Source organism: Acomys russatus, chromosome 18 (genome assembly GCF_903995435.1).
Source record: "Acomys russatus chromosome 18, mAcoRus1.1, whole genome shotgun sequence".
Classification (NCBI taxonomy): domain Eukaryota; kingdom Metazoa; phylum Chordata; class Mammalia; order Rodentia; family Muridae; genus Acomys; species Acomys russatus.
In genome coordinates this window covers 6459779-6484892 of record NC_067154.1, presented here as the reverse complement: position 1 = coordinate 6484892, position 25114 = coordinate 6459779, and the positions used below count along the sequence as shown (strand labels likewise).

The 25114-nt window shown below is 45.8% G+C and overlaps 1 protein-coding gene across 1 annotated transcript; it reads left to right on the top strand.

The window, feature by feature from the left end:
* Positions 1–77: 77 nt before the first annotated feature.
* Positions 78–23121, top strand: Mtmr9 (myotubularin related protein 9). Its single transcript, XM_051160675.1, has 10 exons — positions 78–647; positions 2063–2171; positions 4453–4578; positions 7706–7879; positions 12315–12532; positions 15444–15605; positions 18386–18527; positions 19925–20145; positions 20998–21149; positions 22939–23121. Exons 1-10 carry the CDS (start codon positions 466–468, stop codon positions 23100–23102), a joined length of 1650 nt encoding a protein of 549 aa, XP_051016632.1. The 5' UTR covers positions 78–465; the 3' UTR covers positions 23103–23121.
* Positions 23122–25114: the final 1993 nt, after the last annotated feature.

The window sequence follows — 25114 nt, the reverse complement described above, 5'->3', positions numbered from 1 at the left end:
TAAAGTCATTGTTTCTGACTGTGTTCCACCGGATCTAACAACGGACCAACTTCCGGTCCTTCCCCTATGTCTTCCGAGTCTAGAGTTCCCTCTATTTCTGCCCGGAGTTACTGCCGGGTGCGGCAGCCAGTAGCTACTTCCGCCAGAAGTCCCTAGCGGCTCAGGCTCTGGCTCCCGCTCAGATGCGGCCCCGACGCCGGGTCCTCCTCTTCCGTAGCCTGCCCGTCAGTGGCCCTTGGCAGCGAAGACTGCAGGGCCTGCGGTAAAGCCTTCTCTGCGACCAGCGGTGCGGAAGAGACTCCGGGTAGTGGCCAGGGCGGTGCCCGCAGGCCTTGACACACCCGCCCAGTCGGGGCGGGGCTCGACCTCCCGGGCCCGCCCAGCCGGTGTCCTGGGTCTGCGGATTAACCGCCTCGCACCTGCGGGAGTCGACACCATCCCCTAGGCTGTGGCCGCGCCGGGAACATGGAGTTCGCGGAGCTGATTAAGACCCCGCGGGTGGATAATGTGGTGCTGCACCGGCCTTTCTACCCCGCCGTGGAAGGGACCTTGTGTCTGACGGGCCACCACCTGATTCTCTCCTCCCGGCAGGACAACACGGAGGAGCTCTGGCTCCTCCATTCAAATATCGACGCCATTGACAAACGGTGAGCGCCCACCACACCCAGGTCCGTGGGGGAACTGGAACCGACGCTTCCAGGTGTTTGGTTTTTTGTTTTGTTTTGCATCCTCGCCCAGACAGCCAAATGGACCTTCTGTGGCCTAGATCTGAAAGCCGTCTGCACTGGCTACCTGGCTTTTGTTATTCCTGGGCTGAGGTCTCAGGGTTGCAGTGGTCGTTTTAACACCATTTGGGAGTTTTTTCGGTGTTTAGATTTTTTTTTTCTTCCATCACATTCCTTGAATGTTCTTGCCGTTTCTCGACGCATTAGTGGTTGTCAATCTCACTTCACGAAATTGTGATTGAATACAATTGAAAGACACCCCTCCCCTTCCCTTCCCCGAAAATGGACATGCTCACCCTTGGCAGCACAGGCCAGTCTTGAACTCCCGAGTCTCCAGCCTCAGCCTCCCAAGTAAGTGCTGGAATCACAGTTGGTCTACAGAGTGAGTTCAGAACAGCCAAGGCTGCACAAGGAACCCCCCTCCCCCTGCAAGGTTTAAATTCAGTACAGTGGTGGGAAGGCTGAGGCAGGTGGATGACAAGTTTGATACCTCCCTGGCTCATGCAGGGAAGACCAAGTTGAGTTTGTCATGTTTCGTCTTGTTTATTCTCTGGGCTGTTTACTTCCCACTGAGGGGCATCATCCGTCCTCAACATTGTTCAGTTTTGCTTGTGAGGAGAAGAAAAGCGCTGGCCCCTGAGGAGAGTATAAATGAATTTGTCTTTTTCTTTTCCCACTTCATCATTTGTAATATTTTATTTTTATGTGTGTGTGTGTGTGTGTGTGTGTATGTATGTATGTACACATGAGTGCAGATGCCCTAGGACAGACGAAGGTGTTGAATCTCATGGAGCTGGAGTGTCAGGCAGTTGTGAGTCAGTCCATGTGAGTTCTAGGGACAGAGCTTGGAGCTTGTGGAAGAACGGAGAGTGTTCGTCACTGCTGAGCCACCTCTCCTGCCTCCCACTCTACACTATCTGTGCAAGAGAGTATCACAGAGTCAACCAGCTGTGTATACCTTCATCTGTGCTTAGATTCTCTGCCTTCTCAGTATCCCTGCGAGCCCTGTGCACTCTAGCCAGGAGAAAGCAACTTAATTATCCACTTCACTAGGAAGTATGTGTGAGTGACAAAATACTTTCTATTGCTTCACCGCATACTTTGGGTGTTAAGATTTCTTTAGAGATTGTGCCTTAAGACAATCCGAAGTGGTAGTGTTACCAGCAGTTTGGGTGAAGTGGGGCAGATCATCCACACCGGCAGCGGGCTCATCTTTAGTGCATACATGTATTCAGTGGTCTCTCATGCGTGTGTGATAAAGGCTTTCTGTGTTCTGGCTCTAACATGTTGTCCTCACTTGTTTTCTTAGCATTCACATGATTTGCAATTTCTTACAGATTTGTGGGCTCTCTGGGTACCATCATCATAAAGTGTAAAGATTTCCGAATTATTCAGTTGGATATTCCTGGAATGGAGGAATGTTTAAATATAGCGAGCTCCATTGAGGTAAGTATTTTCAGCCAGGTGTGGTGGTGCACGGGTTTAATCCCAGTGCTCGGGAGGCAGAGGCAGGCACATCTTTCGTGAGTTTGAAGCCAGCCTGGTTTACAAAGGACAGCCAAGGCTAACATAGAGAAACCCTGTCTTAAAAAAAAAAAAAAAAGTCTGATGAGAAAGGTTATATTCTTACTGTGTACAGCCCTTGTCACGTGAGAATAATGGCGCTTCTTGTCCTTGTGCCCTTTTAGTGTTACTTTACATGAAATTCTTAATTCCATCAATTGCACAGAAGTTCATAGGATTTCATTTCAATTTCTTGGTAGAATTTCCTTACGTTCATATTGGTCAAATAATAGATGCTGTTTCACTTGAGTCTGAATGAATTCTTATTTAGAAGAAAATCCGGGATCCATGTGTCCTGTACAAATGTTGAGACAGTCCACAATGAAGGCAGTTTGTGAACTGTGGTTCTGTTTGAGTGGCTTTCTCAGAACATCGTATGTGGTGTTTGAAGCCAATGAATCAAATGCAGTTAGTTGGATTGATGACATGTAACAGTGAGTGGGCGTGGTCTCCCTGGGTCTAGTGTATTGTTGGAATAGATACAACCCTCGAGCCCTGAACAGTAGTACTCTTAATTCTGTGATGGTTGAGGCAGTATAGCTCTGTTAGTGTGCAGCCCGCCGGTGAAGTTCCTCACCTCTCGCAGATTGCCTTTTAGGGGTGCTGTAAAGTTACATTCGTGAGTATATGTAGAATGCTTAGTATAATACTTGGTCAATGGTAGCTGCCATTCGAGGGCCCTCCGTGAGAAGACTTTCACGCTGAGACTTTGTGGTAGAAATGGCTGCATCACATAAACTTCACTGTCTTAATGAGTTCTCAGCTTACTATTCAGCTGTGTGTCAGAAGTATATGTAAGAGTAAAGCAAGTGACTATCACCAACAATTGTCATCTGTGACTTTAGTGTGTCTGAAAGTATGTATTTGTTTTCACCAGTTCACTTACGATGTGTATATAAAAGTTTTGAACATTGGTTTTGGCCACGTAGAAACTTTGCTTGGCTAGGTTAAGGTCTCAATTGAAAGCTTCCCACTCCTTTTTCTTCTTTTGACTATTTTGATATGCTCCCCAATTTTAAATTGCCTTATTTTAAATCACTTCCACTAAATCATATCATATCAACTGATTCTTGCATTTAAAGTAATTTCTAAGTAATCATAGAGTCAAGCTGATTTTTTTTTTCTTTCTGTATAACAGATGTTTTGGAATTTATGTAAAAAAAAGTGAGTTTAGCTATTAAAAAGAGAGAAAGCCTTAAATCTATGATTAGAATTTTGTTTGGTTTTAAACAGGAAGTAGAGGATGAGATGACGTGTTATTAAGGGAATCACACACACACACACACACACACACACACACACACACACACACACCTCTGCCTTTACTGAATCTGAAGAAATGAGAGTGAGTTGAATAGTCTGCCATATGTACTTGTCATTTGGATGCACAGTCTTGACTTGGCTGTATTCCACAGCGTGAATGGGAAAGCAAGTTAAGATATGTTCCACTGTTAGGAGAAAGGAATACCCCAGGCTCACTAGTGTAGCATAGAGATAGGACAGTGCCTAGCCAATTGGCAGGTCCCTTTAGGAAGGAGGAAGTGAGCATGGGTGCAACTTTTATATGCGTATGTCTTGTAAGAACCCAGGTTATTATGTACTATGTGCTGAGGTTGGCCTGTTGGATGACATCTCTCCATGAAGACTCCCAATGAGCCTGAAAAGTGTCCTCCATTCAACATGGCATAGGGAGGCTATGTGACAACCACTGTGTAACTGGGCTTTGGAGCTTGAGGCTTCTGATACTTGGCAGCTGGCCAGAGTTGAGCATGCCTTTTTATAGTGACAAGCAGGCATAGATTTTTTTTGAATGACTCCCAATGTTTAGTTAATTACTGGATTTGTAGCTGAGCCTTTACTAACTGACCCAGACCTCTTTGTTCCCCAATGCCCAGACATTCTTGGACGTTTTTATCGAGCTTTGTTAAATCGTGTCAGGAAGCATTACTTCGCTGGGCACAGACTGTCCCATTTCTTGTGTCTGTCTGTCTGGTGTTTTGTTAGATGCTGAAGTGTGGTGCTGGCTGCAGTCTGACTATAGCTCCATGTAGAGATGTGACACTGAACACCTGCACTGGGTTCTATCTTCGCCAGGTCCTGTATGCTGACTGCTGCTTTGTTAGAATGCTTTCAGTTGTAGAGTCATTATCTTTCTGTCCTCTAGGCTTTGTCCACTCTGGACTCGGTCACCCTGATGTACCCTTTCTTCTACCGACCCATGTTTGAGGTGATGGAAGATGGCTGGCATTCCTTCCTTCCTGAGCAAGAATTTGAGCTCTACTCTTCTGCTGTGAGTCTGCGTTGACATTGTGGGTGATAAGAACTAATGCAACACCTTACTTTACCTGTGAAAGCACTCCTTTCCCTTTGAAGACTAGTGAGGTGGGGGTGGGGGTGGCTCATGCCTAACTTTAGACTGTGCCCTGGACTAACTGGCTGTTGATTCAGCCTCTTTCATTCCGGGTTGGTCCCTGTGTTGGCATAGTTGCAGCAGCTGGCAGTGCTTCTCCTTCTAATAGATTAACATAGTCCTGGTATTTTAAATTTTTTGAAAATTACATTTATAAATGTTGTTTTAAAAAATAAGGGGCTGGAAAGATGGCTCCGAGGTTAAGAGCACTGGCTGTTCTTCCAAAAGTCCTGAGTTTAATTCTCAGCAACCAACTGGTGGCTCATAACCATCTATAATGAGATCTGGTGGCTCCTTCTGGCCTGCAGGCAGGCATACAGGCAGAATACTGTGAAATGAATGAATAAATAAATAAATCTTTAAAAACAAAACATTGTTTTGCTTAAAGCTCCCTGGCAGACCATACATTAATTAGTAGGTGTCTCTTGAGTAACAACTTAATATGTAATGAGTTTTGAGCCACTCTTTCAAACGGATAGTGAACCCACAGTATACCTAAGATGGCTCTGGGAACCACCTGGCTCATGTGCTGCTCGTGGGTTAACCTGGACTGGTCTCCAAGGCCAGCTTGCTAGAACCAGGTTTTCTTTCTTGGCTATTTGACTTCTTTCCTTATCATACCTCTATAAATTGTCACTTGGAAATCAAGAAGTAGAGATTAGGGTGCCATGGAGTTTGAAGAACGAAGACACACATGATGTCAGTGGAAGAAAGAAGGGAGTTTTATACGGTAAATACCATTGACTATGGTGAAAATATAGTTTTTCCTAGAGCTTGTTTGAGAGATCTAGATGAAAGATGATATGTTAACAGGAATCATACTGTATGTTATGAAAAGCATGGGGCTAGGGGGAGCCAAAGACTCCTGGAGGAAGTGTCTAAAATGAGAAGGGAGCCAGGGTCTGAATCTACTGAGAAGTGGGAAGAGCAGTTTATACAAAGCATCCTTGGAAGTGTGAGGAAGCAGCAGTCTGATGCTTACTGCCCTCCTGGGCTGGGAAGCAAGCAACAGGAATGTGTGCTTTGCAATGTCAGGAATCATGAGGTGTTTGTTCCTGGCACATGACCAGCAAGTGGTAGGTAAGGATTCAGTAAGTAAATCAAAGAATGTAAGAATGTATGCATTTGTAGAATGGGACAAAGGACCAGGATCTTGTGTCTATCATTAAAAAACCTTTGTAAAGGACAGGCATGTGTCTTGATCTGTAGTCATTGGAAGGCTGGGTTGGTTTGTTTGCTTGCTTCCTTGCTTGCTTTAATCTTTTTTTGTTTGCCAACCACATTCTAATCATAGTATTTGCCACTTCTGCTTATCAGTTATTCCCCCTATACCTCATGCAATGTGATATTAAAAGAACAATATTTAAAATAGGTATAAAGAGACCTCATTAGTCTCACTTGGTGGCTTTGCTTAGAGGTTGGTATGACTGTGGCATTGATAGTACAGAACAGCTTGTACTCTGAGAGGAGCCCGTGTTCCTCTAGGGGAAAAGCCAGAGGCAGGCGCAGGGCCTAAGATCATCAGTGATGCAGGAGAGCAGTGAGGAACCCTGGGAAGGAGTAGTCCCGAGAAGGAAAACCTTTAAGTTGTGTGCAACCCAAGTCTCTGGCTGACTGGCATGCGGGCTGACAACAGAGCAAACGTGGAGCTGAGCCACCATGCACCGCAAAGCTAGCCAAGGTCTAAAAACAAAAGTTACCTCCTGCACCAAGCATATCTGCATCCACAGGGTCTATGGTGCAACCAAAATTGAGTCATAAATGTCACCCATTCTCCCAAGAAAGAATTAATAAGCACTCACCCAAAATTGGCCCAGATGTTTGAAGGGTGTTAAAGTAGTAGTTAAAGCTGCTCAAGGAAGTAAGAGAAAGTGACCATAAAGTGAAACAACAATAAAATCATCAATGGGGGCTGGAGAGATGGCTCCATGGTTAAGAGCACTTGCTGCTTTTCCAGAGGGCCTGAGTTGGGTTCTAGCGTCCACATGGGGCAGCTTGCAATCACCAGTAACTCCAGCTCCAGGAAATCCTATGGCCTCGTCCAGCCTCCACAGACACCTGCACACACGCTGTACAGGCACATATGTGGGCACATACACTTGCTTGCACACAAATTAACCAAGTAAGCAAAATAAATAAAACTTCTGTAAAAAGTTAGAAAATTGAAGAAAGTAATTAAAATTCCTATAAGTTTGATCTTAAAATAAAAAGTTTCTGTTAAGTTTCACATTTTAATTTAATTTTCTATTAATGTAAGTCAGGGTTGATATGTTGGGCCAACTTGGATTTCTAAGTACATTAAAATTTGCACATGTTATTTTGTTTTTTACATTTTACATGTAGTTTTCAGTTTTGCTATTTGATGGTTTCCTGTCGTGTGCTTCCAGGACTTAGAAATGATCTCATGACACCTAAGGGCTTTCCAGGAGTGTGTCCATGTTGTCTTAAAGATGAGCCGATCTCACTGTGTTCTTCCTTCCTAAACAGCAGAAGGAGCAAAGGATTTGCTATATGTAATGTCTCTACTTCAGTAGAGCATTCTGGGATGGCAGTCTGTTGGTAACTGTGTTAAGATGACTATTATCCAAGCAGTACCCAGAAAGAGATGGCTGGGCTGATGTTGGCCCCTATAACCGCGGAAAGACTTGGTATATTCACTAAGGGGAAAGGACTGTCTTTAAATCTTTGCTAGGCTGTCTTGCAAATGGAGGGTTTAAGCTATGCTGTCTGAATTGTGGTTAACCTGATAAAGGAGCTCCAAATACAATAGTTTTGGCCTGGCATGGGGAAGAACCATCTAGGGTCAGTGACACCATCCATGCAAGAAGCTGGTGGGGCTGGCCTGAAGAGTGGAGTTTTTTTTTCCTCTAGAGGACTTGAGGTGGGCTAGATTTCCAAATTTCCTGCTGAATGGCTTCCCTGGAAATCATCTCCAAAGCCTTTCAACCTTACAGGCTTTATGACACTGAGTTGCATGCTTGGCTTTGAAGTGCTGTGTGTTTTTCAGACCAGTGAATGGAGACTAAGCTATATCAATAAGGAATTTGCCATCTGTCCTTCCTACCCACCAACCGTCATTGTGCCCAAGTCCATCGACGATGATGCCCTTCGGAAGGTGGCAGCCTTCCGACACGGGGGCCGCTTCCCAGTGCTGAGCTATTACCATAAAAAGAATGGCATGGTGAGTCTGAGGGGCCGCTGCCCTGCTGACAGTGTGGTCTGGGGTTGGTGGGATCCTTTGCTTAGGAATGTTCCCTCTTCTGTATGGCTTGGGCTGAAGACATGGGCCGGATAGTTTTCACTAGTACATCGCTCATGGAAACTGCAGGGCGCCAGGAGTGGGATGCTTTCCTGAGGAGACTCTATGAGATCTTCCAGTACTGCTCAGCTTTAGAAAGGTTGAGTTTATGTTCAGAGCACAGTGTGAAGGAAACTGTGCTTATTTTATGCTTGCTGCAATGTTTTTAAGACAGAAGAGTGACATTTCTCTTCGCAGAGCCCTGCTTAGATGTTTATTGTAATTATTCTCACCAGATTTCCGTGTGAAAGGCGAGTTGAACAGACACTGATTCACAAAAGAGAGAATGGCACGTGCCATTTACTCATAGTTTAGGGAATCAGGGAATTAGGTATTGCTGAGACCAGTGGTGTCTTCAGTCCCTGTGCTCTGACGGGGCAGCCAGGCAATGAATAAAGAATGGATGCTATAGAAAAATCTGCTGGGCACAGTGCTGCATGCCTGTAATCACAGTACTCTGGGAGGCAGAGGCAGGCAGACCTCTGTGAGTTCAAGGCCAGCCTGGTCTACAAAGTGAGTCCAGGACAGCCAAGGCTACATAGATAAACCTTTTCTCAAAAGAAAAGAAAGATGGATGGATGGATGGATGGATGGATGGATGGATGGATGGATGGATCTGGGATCAGATAGGCTCTGATGTAATGGTACCAACTTTGCTGTAACCCGAAATCTCAGCATGTTTATTATGTACAGTTTAGGGGAGGGGTTAGCTAGTCTAGATAAGAGGTCTTTGTAAGCTAGCAGTCTCTGTGCTTGCTAGTTTTGCATACACTGTCAAGATCTACAGTTGGACTAGAGGAAGGTTGTGCCATTTCTCTGACCTGACCTGGGGGCAGGGCTTTGTCAGTTTCCCGTGGGTTTGTGGCACTGGTCTTTAACACATGGCCTGCTCACAGTAACAACATACTTCACTCAGGGCTTTCTCAGTTCCTCACAGGGGATGCAGCAATCCAGAGCTTGCTGCGTGTAAGCTTTCTAAATTACTTTGTCCTTTCCTCCCCTTCCCTTTCTCTCTCTCTCTCTTTCTCTCTTTCTTTCTTTCTTTCTTTCTTTCTTCCTTTCTTTCACAGAGTTTCTCTGTGTAGCCCTGCCTGGTCTGGAACTCCCTCTGTAGACCAGGCTGGCCTCAACTTAACAGAGATCCTCCTGCCTCTGCCCCCTGAGTGCTGGGATTGAAGGAATGTGCCACCATGTCTGGCACTCTTTCCTCTTGCTTTTCAGTAACATTTCCTTCTCATTCTGTAGCCTATTTTAAATTAGGCAGTCACAGCTATCTTTCATTGCTCTTTCCCCTGGGACTATGAGAGAGGGGATCAATGTGACGGAGTTTTAGATTTTTGCTCTTTTGTCAGCAGGCCATCTCTCCTGCTAGCACTGATATCGCTCTTTGGTGTTTATTACAGAGTGTTTTAACAACTGGCACTAAATGTAGTTTTGTGACCCCTGGAAGCATCAGTATAAAATAATTGCTGTTTATCCTGAGCCAGACAGTAGTTGCCTGCCCTGGGTGACATGTTTTGGCAGATCTTATATGAGTCCCAAATAAAAGAAAAGTACAAGTGATACACTGGTGAGAGCCTTGTTAGGTGGGTGCAGCAAAGCAGAGAAAGCTCTTCTGTAGGTTTCAGATGTCACAGCTTTAGCTTTTTTAAAAAATATATTTTATTAATTTACTCATATTATATCTAAATTGTTACCCCATCCCTTGTATTCTCCCATTCCTCCCTCCCTCCCATTTCCCCTCACTCCCTTCCCGTATGACTGTGACTGAGGGGGACCTCCTCCCCCTGTATATGCTCATAGGGTATCAAGTCTCTTCTTGGTAGCCTGCTATCCTTCCTCTGAGTGCCACCAGGTCTCCCCATCCAGGGGACATGGTCAAATATGGAGCACCAGAGTTTGTGTGAAAGTCAGTCCCCACTCTCCAAACAACTGTGGAGAATGTCCTGTCCATTGGCTAGATCTGGGTAGGGGTTCGGAGTTTACTGCACGTAATGTCCTTGGCTGATGCCATAGTTTGAGCAGGACCCCTGGGCTCAGATCTGCCTGTCATAACGTTTTTCTTGTAGGTTTCTAGGACCCTCTGGATCCTTCTATTTCCCCATTCTCCCATGCTTCTCTCATCTAGAGTCCCAGTAGGATGTCCTCCCCTCTGTCCAACCTATTCCACTCCTTGGAATATACCCAGAAGATGCTCCAGCACACAACAAGAAACTTTGCTCAACCATGTTCATAGCAGCCTTATTCATAATAGCCAGATCATGGAAACAGCCTAAGTGTCCCTCAGTAGAAGAATGGATAAAGAAACTGTGGTACATTTACACTGTGGAATGCTACTCAGCTATTAAAAACAAGGAATTTCCGAAATTTGTGGATAAATGGATTGAACTAGAAATGATCATAATGAGTGAGTTAACCCAGAAGCAGAAAGACTCAAATGGTATATACTCAGTTATATCTGGACACTAGGCCAAGGGACATGTCCCCATGAAGGTCTTCACAGCTTTAGCTTTAGGGCTTACAGCGATCAGAGATTGACCACGCCTAGTGGTGCATTCTACAAGGCTTTCCTTGTAGTCACCAGGATATTGGGTCAGATACAGAGATGGGCAGTTGTTGTAGAGAAACAGCTTAAATGGAGGAAGGATGTCTTCTGGCTTACAGAGTTTCAGTCTCCCATCCTACTGGCTCCTCTGTTTTGGGCTTGAGCTATGCTGCTCTTAAATTACCAGTATGGCCTAATAATGTTTATTATCAGGCCTATAATTGTTACTACAGCAGTGTTTTCTAACCCACTAGCAATCAATCAAGACACAGACATGTGTTATATTTTAAAACAACCTTAGTTAACCTGGAGCAGGGCAGATATTAATCCTCTAAACTACTTCCCATAGTGGGGCAGGTATGGGATACATGTCCCAGTCCCATGCCATCTCATTCTAATAATTTCTGTCAAGCTACCTCCTATCCACAATCCCATATACTTGCGAATGTTCTTCATCTGGGCAGAATCTCCCTCTATGCGGGCCATGTGCTTCTCCTCCACCTAACCCATGATGAGGTAACCTTCTTCTCCTCTCCTCTCCTCAGGTCTCTTTTCTCCCAAGATTCTCTGTCTCCCCCAGCCCAGGAACCTTAGCCAGCCTATCCCATTTGCCTTGCCCAGGGTGATGGCCTTTTATTGGTCAAATAGGTTAGGCTCTTAAGTGGGTTGGGTCACAGAGACAGCAAACAGTAATCAGCATCAAAATACATCAGACCAACCTCCAACAAGGCTATTGACCCACCAGCACAAGGAGTATATGCTTTATTTTGTGTTTCTCTTTGTAATTCTTGCCAAAGCCTGCCAATCTCATGTATATAAAGTAGAAGTTTACTCTTTCCTCCAAGATTCAGTAATGTTAGTCTGTCAGATAAAGTCATAGAGATATAAAGAGGGAAAAAACATACAGATTTTATCCTATGTCTAAGTGTGGGACCATGAGACTAAGAACTGGAAGGCAGAGGTGTGAGCTTTGGGCAGGGGGAGTGAGTAGTTGGTTGCGGTGTGGAGGAAGATACATGCACTCAGCAGGTTAGTTTATTCTATTGATGGAGCCTCCGAGGTCACAGCCTCTGCTGGGTGTCAGACCCAGTGTCTTACTGAAGGCTGCATGGGCAGAGTGAACATCAGACAGAAAGGCTCTACCTGCTTCCTCTGTTGCTACTATAGACAGATGGATGCTTCTTTTTCTAAAGGGGAGGCTCTTTGGAGCCACTGTTGGGTCTGCAGAGGTCTGCAGTTTTGGTATGGGTTATTTTACTCTGCCACAAAGCTCAGTTTAGTGGCTCTTAGGCCATTATCTTCATTATGGGGCCTGATCTACTGCACATCAGTTCATGCACTCGATGAATAGTGCTTGATCCTTTTTTTTTTTTTTTTTTCCCAGGACAGGGTTTTTCTGTGTAGTCTTGGCTGTCCTCGACTCACTTTGTAGACCAGGCTGGCCTCAAACTCACAGCGATCCACCTACCTCTGCCTCCCGAGAGCTGGGATTAAAGGCGTGTGCCACCATGCCCGGTTGTCAGTGCTTGATCCTTAACAAGGCGATAAATGAGTTCACTGTGTTTGAGCTAGCGGGACAGTGATTGTACCAATGTGCAAGAGTTATCTTTGTTTTTACGGTTATTAACTGTTAATATATGCAGGGTTTTGTGTATGGAATGCTTGCTCATCAGAGTCCATGGCAGAGTGCCACAGATTGTTTTTGAGAGAATCCTGACCCAGCTCCTTGTCAGAAATGTCAGCTAACTGCTGTTGAACTCTCTCTGCTTCCAGGTGATTATGCGAAGCGGCCAGCCTCTGACTGGCACAAATGGGAGAAGGTGCAAGGAGGATGAGAAGCTGATAAATGCCACCCTCAGGGCGGGAAAGCGTGGCTACCTCATCGACACCAGATCACTAAATGTGGCCCAGCAAGCCCGAGCCAAAGGAGGCGGCTTTGAACAGGAAGCTCATTATCCCCAGTGGAGGCGGATTCACAAGTCCATTGAGAGGTAAAGGGTAAAGGTCCTGGGCACTCCCTAGAGGCTGATTGGCGAGGTGGTCTTGTGGCTGTTCAGAAATCACAGCTACTCCACATAATCGAGGGTCTGCAATAGGCTGGACAGCTTCCTGTGGCATCCTCTGCCCCATCTGCTTTACTAAGGTTTAGTGGACAGAAATGTATGTTTGTCAGTGCAAACAACTCTTATCTCAAAGGGAGTGAGAGTGAGTTCACTCTTGAGCCAAATCAGTGACTCTGGCCCAGAAACACACATTCGAGTTGCCACAAATAACATGTTCCAATGTGGAAGTGGCTTCATGAATTTTTCATAGTCATAGGAAGAAAGACAGAAAGTAAGGCATTTTCCAGGTACATTGGTGGGAACATGTGATAGGTGGGTTACAGCAAATGGGGGAGCTCTCTGCTAACAGGCCTCAGATGTTGTCTGAAAGCATTCTTAGCTTCCATGCTAGAGGTTTGCCAAGTTAATACCTTCCTAAGTTTCACTGGTGGAGAAAAGGTTAGGCCAGACAGAGATGGGCAGTGGGTGGCTACTAAAGGGACAAGAGACAATCACACATAATTTGTTGACTCTGCAGCTCAGCCAGCCTTGCAGTCCTTAACATGGGTGTGGCTATTTTCTGCAGACTTTACTTCATACTGCTGTGTGTGATGTGCAGTTTGGATTCAGCTGTGGATTGCAACATGATGAAGCAACGTATCCATCGTCTCACCCACCTGTCTGTTGCAAGAATACATGTGTCTTCTCTGTCAGCAGTTTCCAAGTGGTCTTGCAGCTGCTGCCACTGTGTTCTCTTGGGTCCATGGCTTGCAACATCCTAAAAGAATAAAGCAGGGGCCAGATACTGGTGAAGAAGGGTGGGTTTTAAGCCAGAAGAGAAAGGAAAGAAGGTTCCTAATTCCTTCTGCCATGGCTGTGTCAGTGTTAGGACTTTCGGAAAGTCATGAGACAAAAGCCAGAGATCCATAGATTGAGCTGTCAGTGTGATAAGTCCTTTCCTAGGAGAAGGTGACTGGGCCACCTCCATTCTTGGCATGGCGAGTGTGCTGTCCAGGCCCAGGCAAGTTTTAGCATTGTCTTTCCTTCTGTTTCCGGCAGAGTGCTATTAGAATTTTGTAAGGGGTTGTATAGAGTCCTGTAGGTTGACTTGGGTAGGATGGCACTGTTTTTCCAGTGATTTGTTCTACGTTGATTTCTTGAGCATTTTATAACTTTAAGTGTACAGATCTTTTACGGTCTTGAGTAAATTCACTCCCGAGTATTTTATTTTTTTTTGTTGCCCTGTGAATGAGCTTTCCTGTTTCTTTTTACATAGTTCACTGCTAGGATGTAGAAGTATACCTGACAGGGACTGGGGAGACCGCTCCATCAGTTAAGGTGCTCACTTCCCCAGCACCCACATAAAAGGCCAGATGTGGTGGTATATACCTGTAATCTCAGAGACAGGAGGATGCCAGAAACTCATTGGCCAACCAGTCTAGCTGAATCAGCAAGCTCCAGGTTCAGTGTCTCAGAATCTGTGGTGGAGAACAACAGAAGAGACACCTACCATCAACCTCTGGCCTCCATTCATATACTTGTATACACATGCCAATGCATACTCATGAATACGCATGCACGCACGCACACGCGCATGCACGCACGCACGCACGCACGCGCGCATGCACGCACGCACGCACGCACGCACGCACGCACGCACGCACACCCCCTTGTGAAGCCTTCAGGACCTGGCAGATTTGATGGCAGATTTTTTTTGCTTTTTGTTACTGATTCAGGTTTTTGTTTTGTTTTCGTTAACTCATTGAACTGTTCACATTTTTTGTTTCTTCCTGATTCCCAGTTCTGTTTTGCCAGGACTGCACTCACTTTTTAGGGTATTCGGTTTGCTGTTGCATATTGTTCATAGACATCTACAATCCTTTCTTTTCTCTTTTCTTTTTCCTATTGAGACAAATTCTTACAGTATAGCCCTGACTGGCTGGGAACTCACTATATAAACCAGACTAGCCTCAAACTCACAGAAATCCACCTGCCTTTGTCTCCAGCGTGCCTGAATTAAACAGTGGTCATGCCACATGCATGCCCTATGGTCCCTCCTACTCCTGCGGTATCACCTGCAGTATCTCCCCTTGCATTTCTCATTAGATTTACTTGAATTTGCTCTCCTTTTTTAATTTAGTTTAGCTAAAGAGTTTTCAGTTTTAGTCAACTCACTTTTTTGGGTGTGTGGGTGTAGCAACTGAACACAAGGCTTGGGTATATTAAGCAAATGAGCTCCACCCCAGCCTTCATTGAATTTTGTAAAATAAGCAAAAATCTCATGTTGAATAAGCACAGATGAGCCTTACTAGATAGCAATCTTTTTAAATTCAGCCCTGAGCTCTTACAGTGTGTCAACTGTTGCCAGACTGGCAGAACAGATTTGCTACATATAATTACATCTTTCTGCATTAGAAGGCTTAGAGGTTTAGTCTCTCTTGTATCCACCTGTTTCTTCCTTGTGTTCCCTCCACCTGCTTCCTCCTCCTTAAAGGAGGACTTTACAAGTTCTGGCTTGGGGGGCTAGAGCTAAGATGAATAGATTTCTGCTGGTCTTGCATCTAACTGCAGAGACCTGGATGTATAATCTAGATCATTCAGTGCCATAGGGTCGGGGTGTAAGTTACCCCCAGTGTTGGGGCCAGGCAGTCACAGGAACAGTTTGCCATGAGACACTGAAGCATCTTTGCATTGGTGCTAGAAGTTTTTCGATCCTTAATCCTCAATTTGCTTCATAGCAGAGTAAGTTTTCTGAACTGCTTCGCCACTGGATGCTCGGGCGATGGATCTGGGCTTGCTTGGTCATTCTGTCTCATCTATCTGCCTTTCTTTCTGGAACGTTCTCTTTCTTGTTTTAAAGATACCACGTTCTTCAGGAGAGCTTAATCAAACTCGTGGAAGCATGTAATGAGCAAACCCACAACATGGACCGATGGCTGGGCAAGCTGGAGGCCTCCAACTGGCTGACACACATCAAGGAGATTCTGACCACCGCCTGCCTGGCGGCGCAGTGCATTGACAGGTAGCATGTGTTTGGCCTCCCTGGATGACCAGACATCGTTGTTATCCAGCCATGTGTGCACAGAGCAAATGAAAGTCTATCCCACTCCATAGCTTCCAGGTAGCTTTTATCAGATGCCCTGTGAAGGAGCCTGTGTGGGGTGATGCTGAACAGACCGTGACTGCCGAGTAGATGTGATTAGTGTGTACATACATGCCTCTGATGACGCAGGTTTTAAGTACCATAGGTCTACGTTTTGTGTGAAATCCTTAAATTATGAACTTACATGAGAAAGAATGAAAGGAAGTTTTGCTCCACAGAATCCATAGAATAATACTGCCCCGTGCTATCGCTGTCCTCTCCTGTGCTGGGTTTCTCGTTCTAAAGCACTTGGCCTGGGTTCTCAGCTGGGAAGTCCTCCTGGCGGTTGAGCAGCTTGCCAAGTAATTTCAGTATTCCCTCGGTTAAAGGCTCCTGACCCTTGAGACTCCAGGCAGAAAAATGAGCAGAGGCAGGAGGATTGTATACATTGTTGCAGAAGTATAGAGCTTTTTAAGAAGGGGGTGCCGCCATAGGTATGCATAAGCATTGTCACCATCTCCCTGGTGACACTTGGAGATGTTATAACTTGTTTGTTGCTTGCAAAGTAGGGAGATTCATTTTCTGTGTCCCCCCCCCCTTACCCTCCCCTCCAGGCTCAAGAGGAGCTGGAGCCCGTCGCTTAAGATCTTGTGATAAGTCAGTAGACAGGCAGAGACCCTGGGCTCTGAGACGGCAGCTACTGCTGCTCTGTTTTAGGGTTAGATTAGATTAAGTGGGGGAATTAAAGACAAAGGTTCTGTGATAAGAAGTCAACAGCTCAGAAGGGCGAGCTGCTGACCTGCCGTTTTTGTTTCTTTTAGCCAGTCTACCGAATGACTCCCTATGTCAGGAGTCCAGTGGCTTTTTTCTTCGGCGTCTCATGTAGGCCAGGCTAGCCTAGAACTTCCTTTGTAGCTTTGCTTCAACCTACCAAGTACTGTGACTGCAAGAATACACCACTACACCTAGTTTAGGTGGCAGGGAGGATAGAATCAGGGCCTCCTGCGTGCTAGCAAACACTTGCAGCTGAGCCACGCCCCCAGCCTGCACCTCCATCTTTACCTTTTCAGCAGTAGTAACAGGAGGGAACCCCAGGAGCAGCCACCATCAACTCTCCAAGGGGCTGCATTTTTACTATGTCTGGGTTCCCTCTTCTGATTTGTTGAGATTTATACCTCCATTATAATTTGGCTTTATAATTAACTGCTCAAAATGAAGAAATCAACTTTAAACTAAGTAGAATAAACAGCACTCAGGGTTAAGAAGTAAACACTCAATATATATGAAAGCCATAAAGCACCTATTGACACTCTTTGGCATAATCACTAGATTTTGTTCCAAGAATGGGGTTATGTAACCTAGGTTTCTATTGCCATGAAGAGACACCATGACCACCTCAATTCACATGAGGGAAAATATTTAATTGGGGCTGGCTTGCAGTTCAGGGGTTTAGTCCTTTGTCATCATGGCGGGTGCAGGCAGACATGGTGCAGGAAGAACTGAGAGTGGTCCATTTTGGTCCACGGGCAGCAGGAAGAGAGACTGAGACACTCTGGCCAGGCTCGAGCTTCTTAGAATTTAAACCTGCCCCCTGTGCCCCACTCCCTCCAACAAGGCCATAGATCTCAGTAGTGCCACTCCCTGTGACCAAGCATTCAAACCCGTGAGTATGTGGGGCCATGCCCATTCAAGCCACCACAGCCTGCCATTGGTGGAGCGTGTTGGTTGTATATTCCCACAGACACATACATCAATCATAGTATCACAAAATGTATAGGACTAAGTAGATTATAATTTCATCACTTAATGGAATATTATATAGCCATTACTATAGTAATTCTAAGCATGGCGTAAAACATTGTTAATGTGTACAATAAAAATGAAAACAGTGGGAGATTGCCTTTCATTATTACTATATACTATGTATATGCATGGGAAATAATTGAGAGTAGATTCTAAACATGAGTTTTTCCAAAATTGTCTTTATGGTGGGTTCAATAAAAAGGGTGGAAGGAGGAAGAATGTGTAGTCCAGTTTAGTATCGCTTTAGGATTATGGGGTCCCAAGCACCTGTAACTCTCATGGTCAGAAGTGTCCTTGCCAGGCTTTATGGGATGATAGTTGCATGTTTTTGCTTTTTCCCACTTCTTTTGGCTTCACAGTATGGCTTAGGACTTGTCTCTTGGGTCCACTACAGTTGGTGAAGGCTGATAGGGGAAAGGCTGAGCTCAAAGCTGGAAATATTTTTTTTTTTCCCCAAGATATGTCAGTTTCTATGTGTGTAGCCTTGGCTGTCCTGGATCCCTTTGTAGACCAGGCTGACCTCAAACTCACAGAGATCCACCTGCCTCTGCCTCCCAAGTGCTGGGATTAAAGGCGTGCACCACCACTCTCGGCTTTGGAAAAGTAATAGATGGGAAAGATTTTACTCAGCCACTGATGCAGTGAAGGCAAGTACCTGCCGTGACAGCGACACTGTGTCAAGGGTCAGATGGTCAGCTGAAAGGTGCTGTGAGATTTGTTGACTTAAAAAGAGTCTTACTGTGTGAAGTGTGTGACTTACTGTCGTCTCGTGTTGTCCCCAAGCGGACTTCCCATCTGCCCAGTGCTCATTTAGACTCCATAGCCTACAGACAGCCAGGGCGTGAGACTGCAACACTCCTGTCATGGAATGTTCACTGTTAAGGAGTTCTCATTTGTGCTGTGGGCTTCCCTCTCAGGGAAGGAGCGTCAGTACTGATTCACGGCACGGAAGGAACTGACTCTACCCTGCAGGTGACTTCTCTGGCCCAGATCATCCTAGAACCAAGAAGCAGGACCATCCGAGGCTTTGAGGCCCTGATAGAGCGAGAGTGGCTGCAGGTGAGCGAGCTGCTGCGTGAGAGGGGGCCTCCAGCCATTGAGAGTGAAATCCCAGTTGTGAATGAAATTTCGACTATTTAAAATTTTTAAGTTGTATGATTTAATTTTCTGTGAGTCAGTTAATCTACCTTCACCCAAATAAGTGTCTAGGATCATTACCAGTTCCAGTTTCTCAGTCTCCCATGTGTGTTGTACTGGGCCTGTGTGCGTGTAGGCAGGCAGTCCACCATGGAGCTGAAGGCCCATCCCAGCATCTCTCTTTACGTATATGCTTCACTAAGTACTTCATTCACTTTCATAGCTGAGCAGGTTGAGCATTTCTAATGTGAAAATCCCAAATGCTCCAAACTGCTGACCTCTGACCTCCCGTGGTTACTGCAGTGCAAGTGCAGGTGGAGAAGAAGGTCACACAGAACCACCCTCAGGCTATATAGACAGGATGCATGCTATATAGGAGACTTAGGTTCTGTCCCCAAAATAGCTCATGTGTGTGTGTGTGCACATTTTTCAAAATATGAAAAACCCTGGAGCCCAGAGCATTTCTGGTCCCATTAGACAAGGGATTTTCAGTTTGTTCTTTGTTACCAACAAGAGAAATAGACACAGAAGGCTTCTGGGCAGTTGAGTCTTGATACTGATAGGCCAGGGATGAGCGAGGGTGGGACTGTGACTACGAGAGAGGACCTCAGCACGTTCTGCCTTTTGTCCATCTGCTCCAGCTTCACCCTTCCTTTAAGATGCAGTTAAATGCCATCGCTTTGTTTTTGTTTGTTTTGTTTTTCAAGACAGGGTTTCTCTGTGTAGCCTTGACTGTCCTGGACTTGCTTTGTAGACCAGGCTGGCCTCGAACTCACAGCAATCCTCCTGCCTCTGCCTCCCGAGTGCTGGGATTAAAGGCATGCGCCATCACGCCCGGCCTAATGCCATCGCTTTGGTGATGCGTTTGAGACCTAAGCCTCATTTTGCACATGAATTGATTCACTCCCTTCCTGTCCTGTCTTTGCAGTTAGAGACTCTTATCCTGTTCACGTATTTCTCCCTAGGACACAACACCACCGTGTACTGTCAGTATAATGCTGTGTAATGACGATTAACAGACAAGCCTTAAACTGTGCTTGAAATCAAGTCAAGGTTTTATAAATCTGCCATGCATTTGATGTCTGAAGGACATTTGCAGTCCCCATGTTCATATCCTCACTACACAGCTTCTCTAAGGACTTGTAATTTTTCCTTGTCACAGAAGTTGTTTTAAACCGAAAACTCACCTAGCCAGGAGCTACCTCGGTTTTACGATGGTCTGGTGACTAGGAGCGCCACTGTGACTGTGTGAACTGCTGTTCTTGGGTGTGCCATAATGTGGTTGGGCGGGACTTTCACATTTCTGTCTTTTCCCTTAGGCTGGTCACCCATTCCAACAGCGCTGTGCACAGTCAGCCTATTGCAACAGCAAGCAGAAGTGGGAAGCACCCGTGTTCCTTCTCTTCCTGGACTGTGTGTGGCAGATCCTGCGGCAGTTCCCTTGTTCCTTTGAGTTTAACGCGCACTTCCTCAGCATGCTCTTTGAGCATGCTTATGCCTCACAATTTGGAACATTCCTGGGCAACAATGAGAGTGAAAGGTGGGCAAGCTCACCTCAGATCACTTCCTAAAGAGGCTGGGCTGGGGTGTGTGTGTGTGGATGCTCTTTATAAGAAGGCAGACTCTGCAGTTAAGTGCAAACTAAGTGCACAAAGTACAGATGTCTGCGAGCCAAGCGTGTGCTAGGTGAGGGGACCCTACGCTCTCTGCTGCTGCATCAGAATGAAGTGATGCACTGCTTAAGAGCTTGGAGTAGATTAGGCAGCCATTGTCTTGTTAATGTCTTGATTATGATCACAGTTTCATATGTTTGGGAGACAACTTATCGTATGACCAGGCATGCCCTCCACCCATGTCTGCGGTTTAGGAGAATTAGACCAAGAGAAATTAAGTGGTGTCACAGGTACACAGCTAGAAGGTCTGACCTGGGGGCTGGAGATGGCTCAGCAGTCAAGAGCTCACACAGCTCTTACAGAAGACCCAAATTGTGTTCTTAGCACTCTCATTGGGTGGTTCACAACTCCTGTAATTCCAACTCCAGAGGATCCCGTGCCCTCTGAGGGCAATTGCATCCATGTGCACATATATACCCCACTTCAGCAGACGCATACTCAAAACTGAAAACCTGAAAACTGATCCTGATTACAAGTATCACCTCAGTACAGGTCTCTGGCTCCCGTTTTACCTGGGAACTGTCCCCAGACCCCAAGTGACAGTGCTGCTTCATGGTCCTCACTGCTGGGTTACAGAAGGTTTAGGAGTTTCACAGCAGCTGCCCCTGACCAATCTATTCGCCCCTTTCTGTCACACAGGGAGTAGAAGTTAAGAGCAGTACTTAAGGGTGGTTGTTAGTCATTAATGACTTTAATGGTGATTTTTCTTTCTTGAGCAGATGTAAGTTGAAACTACAGCAGAAAACAATGTCGTTGTGGTCATGGGTCAATCGGCCCAGTGAGCTGAGTAAATTCACCAATCCGCTCTTTGAAGCCAACAACCTGGTCATCTGGCCCTCTGTAGCTCCACAGAGTCTCCAGCTGTGGGAAGGTAATTCCCCCACTGTGTGCAGGGATTTACCCATTCCAGACGGTGCCCTGAGCTTGCCTCGGGTCACATGCCACAGTAGTTGGTTTTTGAAGATGACCATCTGGAGACCCACAGATCGGTGTGTGGGTGTTAGTGTTTTCTCAGTGTGGGCGTGGCAGCTCACTAACATGCAGAGGTTAGCAGGAGCACTTTGATAGGAGTTAGTAGATGGCTGGGACATGAACAAATTATAAGTTTCTCAGAGGAGGTTTCTATCTGTTTCATTAAGCATTGTAACAGTTAAATGAATGTTAAATGATGTCATACAGTCATTCCAGTGGGTTCTGTAAGTCGGTACAAAATACCATCAGTGGAACTGCAGATGCCAGGGTTCATGTAGAATAGCAGTTCATATGCATTTCTAAGTGCATTCTAAAGCAGATTCTTACATATGTAATTTTTCACACCACTGACTCTAATCTCCTTAAATAGCAGAGCTTGTGTTTTAAAAATGACCAGGTTGGGCCATAGTGGTGCACATCTTTAATCCCAGGACTCAGGAAGCAGAGGCAGGTGGATCTCTGTGAGTTCGAGGCCAGCATACTCTACAAAGTGAGTTCCAGGATATGACTCAAAACACCAAACAATAAAAAAGGGACAGATAACATGTAAAGTATGTTAGATGTTCATTCCACTGGGACAACAGTAGAAGTTCCATCCAATTTATTAGTCAGTCAGTTTGAAGACAGTGTGTCTCTGTGCATGTTTGCACTAAGCATCATAGTTACAGAATGGCTGTTCTTTGGTAAGTTCACCTAGGTTACTGCGCATGTCCATTGACAACTCCTTCTGATGAGTTGTGCTCTCGGGATAGCTCATGTATCGAAATGACTTGCCCATAGCGTGATGCATCCTCTGTCTGGTTTGCCTCTTGTTCCTCTTGGCTTGTCTCCTCAGGCTAGATGCCTCCCCCCTTAGAGTGAGAGGAAGCTAAGTGCCTCCATCAGTGTCTATGTTCCCTGAGCAGACCCCTCTGACTTGAATCCGTGAAGGAGTTTGGCTGCCTAGAGAAGCTCTCTGCTTACTCTCTGGATTGTTGTAGCCAGCCACAGGTCACAGACTAAGTGATTTCCTGAATGAGAGAATGCTGCTAGGCTTCCTTTGTAAAGATCTTGCGGCTGGTGCAGTAGCTCAGTGGCAATCTGAATTCTGTCCCCAGGACTCATGTGGTGGAAGTAAGGAACCCACTGGCTCTGGCAGCCTGTCCTCTGACTTACACACACACACACACACACACACACACACACACACACACCTAGCTACACATGCATACACATATCTAAATAAAGCGTAATATAAATGTTTACTGTTTCTGAGACAGTTTACTTAAAAGCCACTGCCATACTTAGTCACTGAAATGAGAGGCCAGCTGTTTGAGTCAAACACTCAGTCTGGAGTTGGGTGGAATTTTGAGATAAGTGGTGGAGGGAACTCGACTGCTGTGTGTTTACATCCTTGGAGGAATGAACAGCGACTTGGAGACTGACACAGGAGGATCGTAAGTTCCAGGCTAGCTTGGGCCACATAATGAGATCTGTTTATCAAAATCAGGAAGGGCTGTAGCTCCATAATAGAGCATTTGCCTGGCACATGCAAGGTCCTGGGTTCAGGCTCCAGTGCTGCAAAAGAAAAATCTAAACAAATGTAAGGAGTTGTGGGGAAGTGTACAGCAGTGCATGGAGATGCCAGTGACGTAATACTGCTCCTCTGAGCATCCTACTCCTTCTGTTTTTCATTCCCGGTCCTGCAGGGATCTTCCTACGTTGGAGCAGATCCTCTAAGTATCTGGATGAAGCATATGAGGAAATGGTTAACATCATTGAATACAACAAGGAGTTACAAGCCAAGGTCAATGTCCTGAGGAGGCAGTTGGCCGAATTGGAAACAGAGGATGGGCTACGAGAAAGTCCTTGAAAGAGGCACTGCCCTGACGACCTGTCTAGGCCTGAGTCTGTCTCTCCCTCTGTTTGCCCTTCAGTTCATGTACACAGTAGCCTTGAACTTGGCTGTAGACATGGGATCCCTGTACTGTTAAGGCCTTCTCAGCACTGCAAGATGGAAGTTGCTCTCACACACACGGATATGGCCTGTTTGGCCCTTTGTTTTGGGAGCAGGAGGTGCTGTCACCTCACTAAATATATGACACTTATGGCCTATGCTGCCCTCTGTCACCACTCTCTAAACAGTGGTCCAGACTAGTTAAGAATCCATCTACAACATGGGCCAGGCTTGCGTTCAAATATAGAAGAATGGTTGAGAAGCCAGAATTGTGTGTTTAACATGTCACCCCATCCTGTCCTCCACCCTCAGGTATAAAATGAGCGTTCTTTTTAAAAACAACTTTGGACTAACAAAGCCTGTTTTGTCAAGAAGGAAAATCAGGACAGTTATTTGCGATAAATCTTTGTACAAGGGCAACAGGTGTGGTCCTCTGATAATTTCCTTAAGAAAGGTAAATTTACAAGTCGACACTGAAGGTGTGTGCCATAGAGAGCCTAGCAGCTCCATCTGCTGCTACCATTGCATTAGCATCTCATGTTTCTGTCATGGGTGTGAGTGAAACTATCGCCTGAGTAGAGCTCACCTTTTAGAACTATACAACACATAGAGCGCCCATAGGCCAGGCATCTGGGCCCTTACTGCACGGGTTGGCATCTGCTGCGTGTGACTTATTTTACTTTTAAATATTGTAAGAGTTGGCTCGTGCCACAGCTAGCCCTTCATGTCAGTGTGAGCCATTTGTAACTCCATCCTGTGTGCCGCTTGTTCTTCCTGTCTTAGGCAAACAGGATTGCAATGGAGCGGGGACCTAGGAAAGTCACCCAGCTGGCTGAAACCTTGCTGTGTCAGAAGCACTGGTTCAGTGGTTGCGCTGTACTGTGAGTGCTGCATCTGGGTATGTCTGCGCTTGGTGCTTTCTGGGTGTCTAACTGCTTGCTGTTGCAAATGCTGTCATTTCTAGAAGAGAATAGTTGCAGAGTAACTTTTAAAGCCTTGTCAGCTTCATCTGTATATAATCTTTCCCCTGGACCCTCTTTGAATTGTGCATCAGTTTGAATATAGGATATAGAGAGGGTGGCACCCCTCTAATTGCAGCGCTTGGAAGGCTGGGCCAGGAGGATTTTTCAGTTTGAGGCCACCCTGAGCTATATAATGGGTTCCTGGCTAGCCTGACTCACTGAGTGGGAATAAATTATTAAATGTATATATTTTTTAAAAAGAGTCTAGCAGGATCTGTGGGCCCTGCTGAAGCATTGGGAAGTGGCCACTGCTTTCCGTCTCTAGTTGCCCCGCCTCCTCTCCCCTTCCAGTGACCTGTAACAGAAGGTCAGTCCCCAATCAGCAGTCCCAGTTCTGTTGGTGGCTTTGCCCACTGCCACCTCCAAGCTCAGCTCCACTCTGGACCTATTCTCGGCTCACTGAGGAGTGGAGCACAAGCAAGACTGTCTTGCTGTAGGCCTATTTATGTGATTTGTCTATCTCAGTTTCAAAGAAGAAATTGCCTGGATTTCTTGGGGCTGCTCAGTCACCAGCCGTATCTGTCACTCTGCCATTGCTCAACATGCGGGCGCTCTCGCGCTCCCCCCACCCCCTCTTGTCTCAGCTGCACATATAGGAGTCCTATATTTCTCAGCTGATGGACCCATAAGGAAAACCATCTGGAGGGTTTTTTTTCCCTTTGTGGTTCTTAAAAAGCGATTTCCACTGCTGTGGACCCACCTTAGGGCTTCTGTGCACAGAGCCATGGGATTTTACTTTGCTGGGTCAGGGAGAGCTCTGCTGCACTCCCGCTGTGCCTGTACAATCCAGAGTCATACCTGGTACACCAGTACCTTTGCCATTTTTCTCTTCCTGTGAAAAAGCAGCCATCACTGTTTTGACACGCTTGCATTTTAGTATTTATTTATAAATAGACATTTATCCAA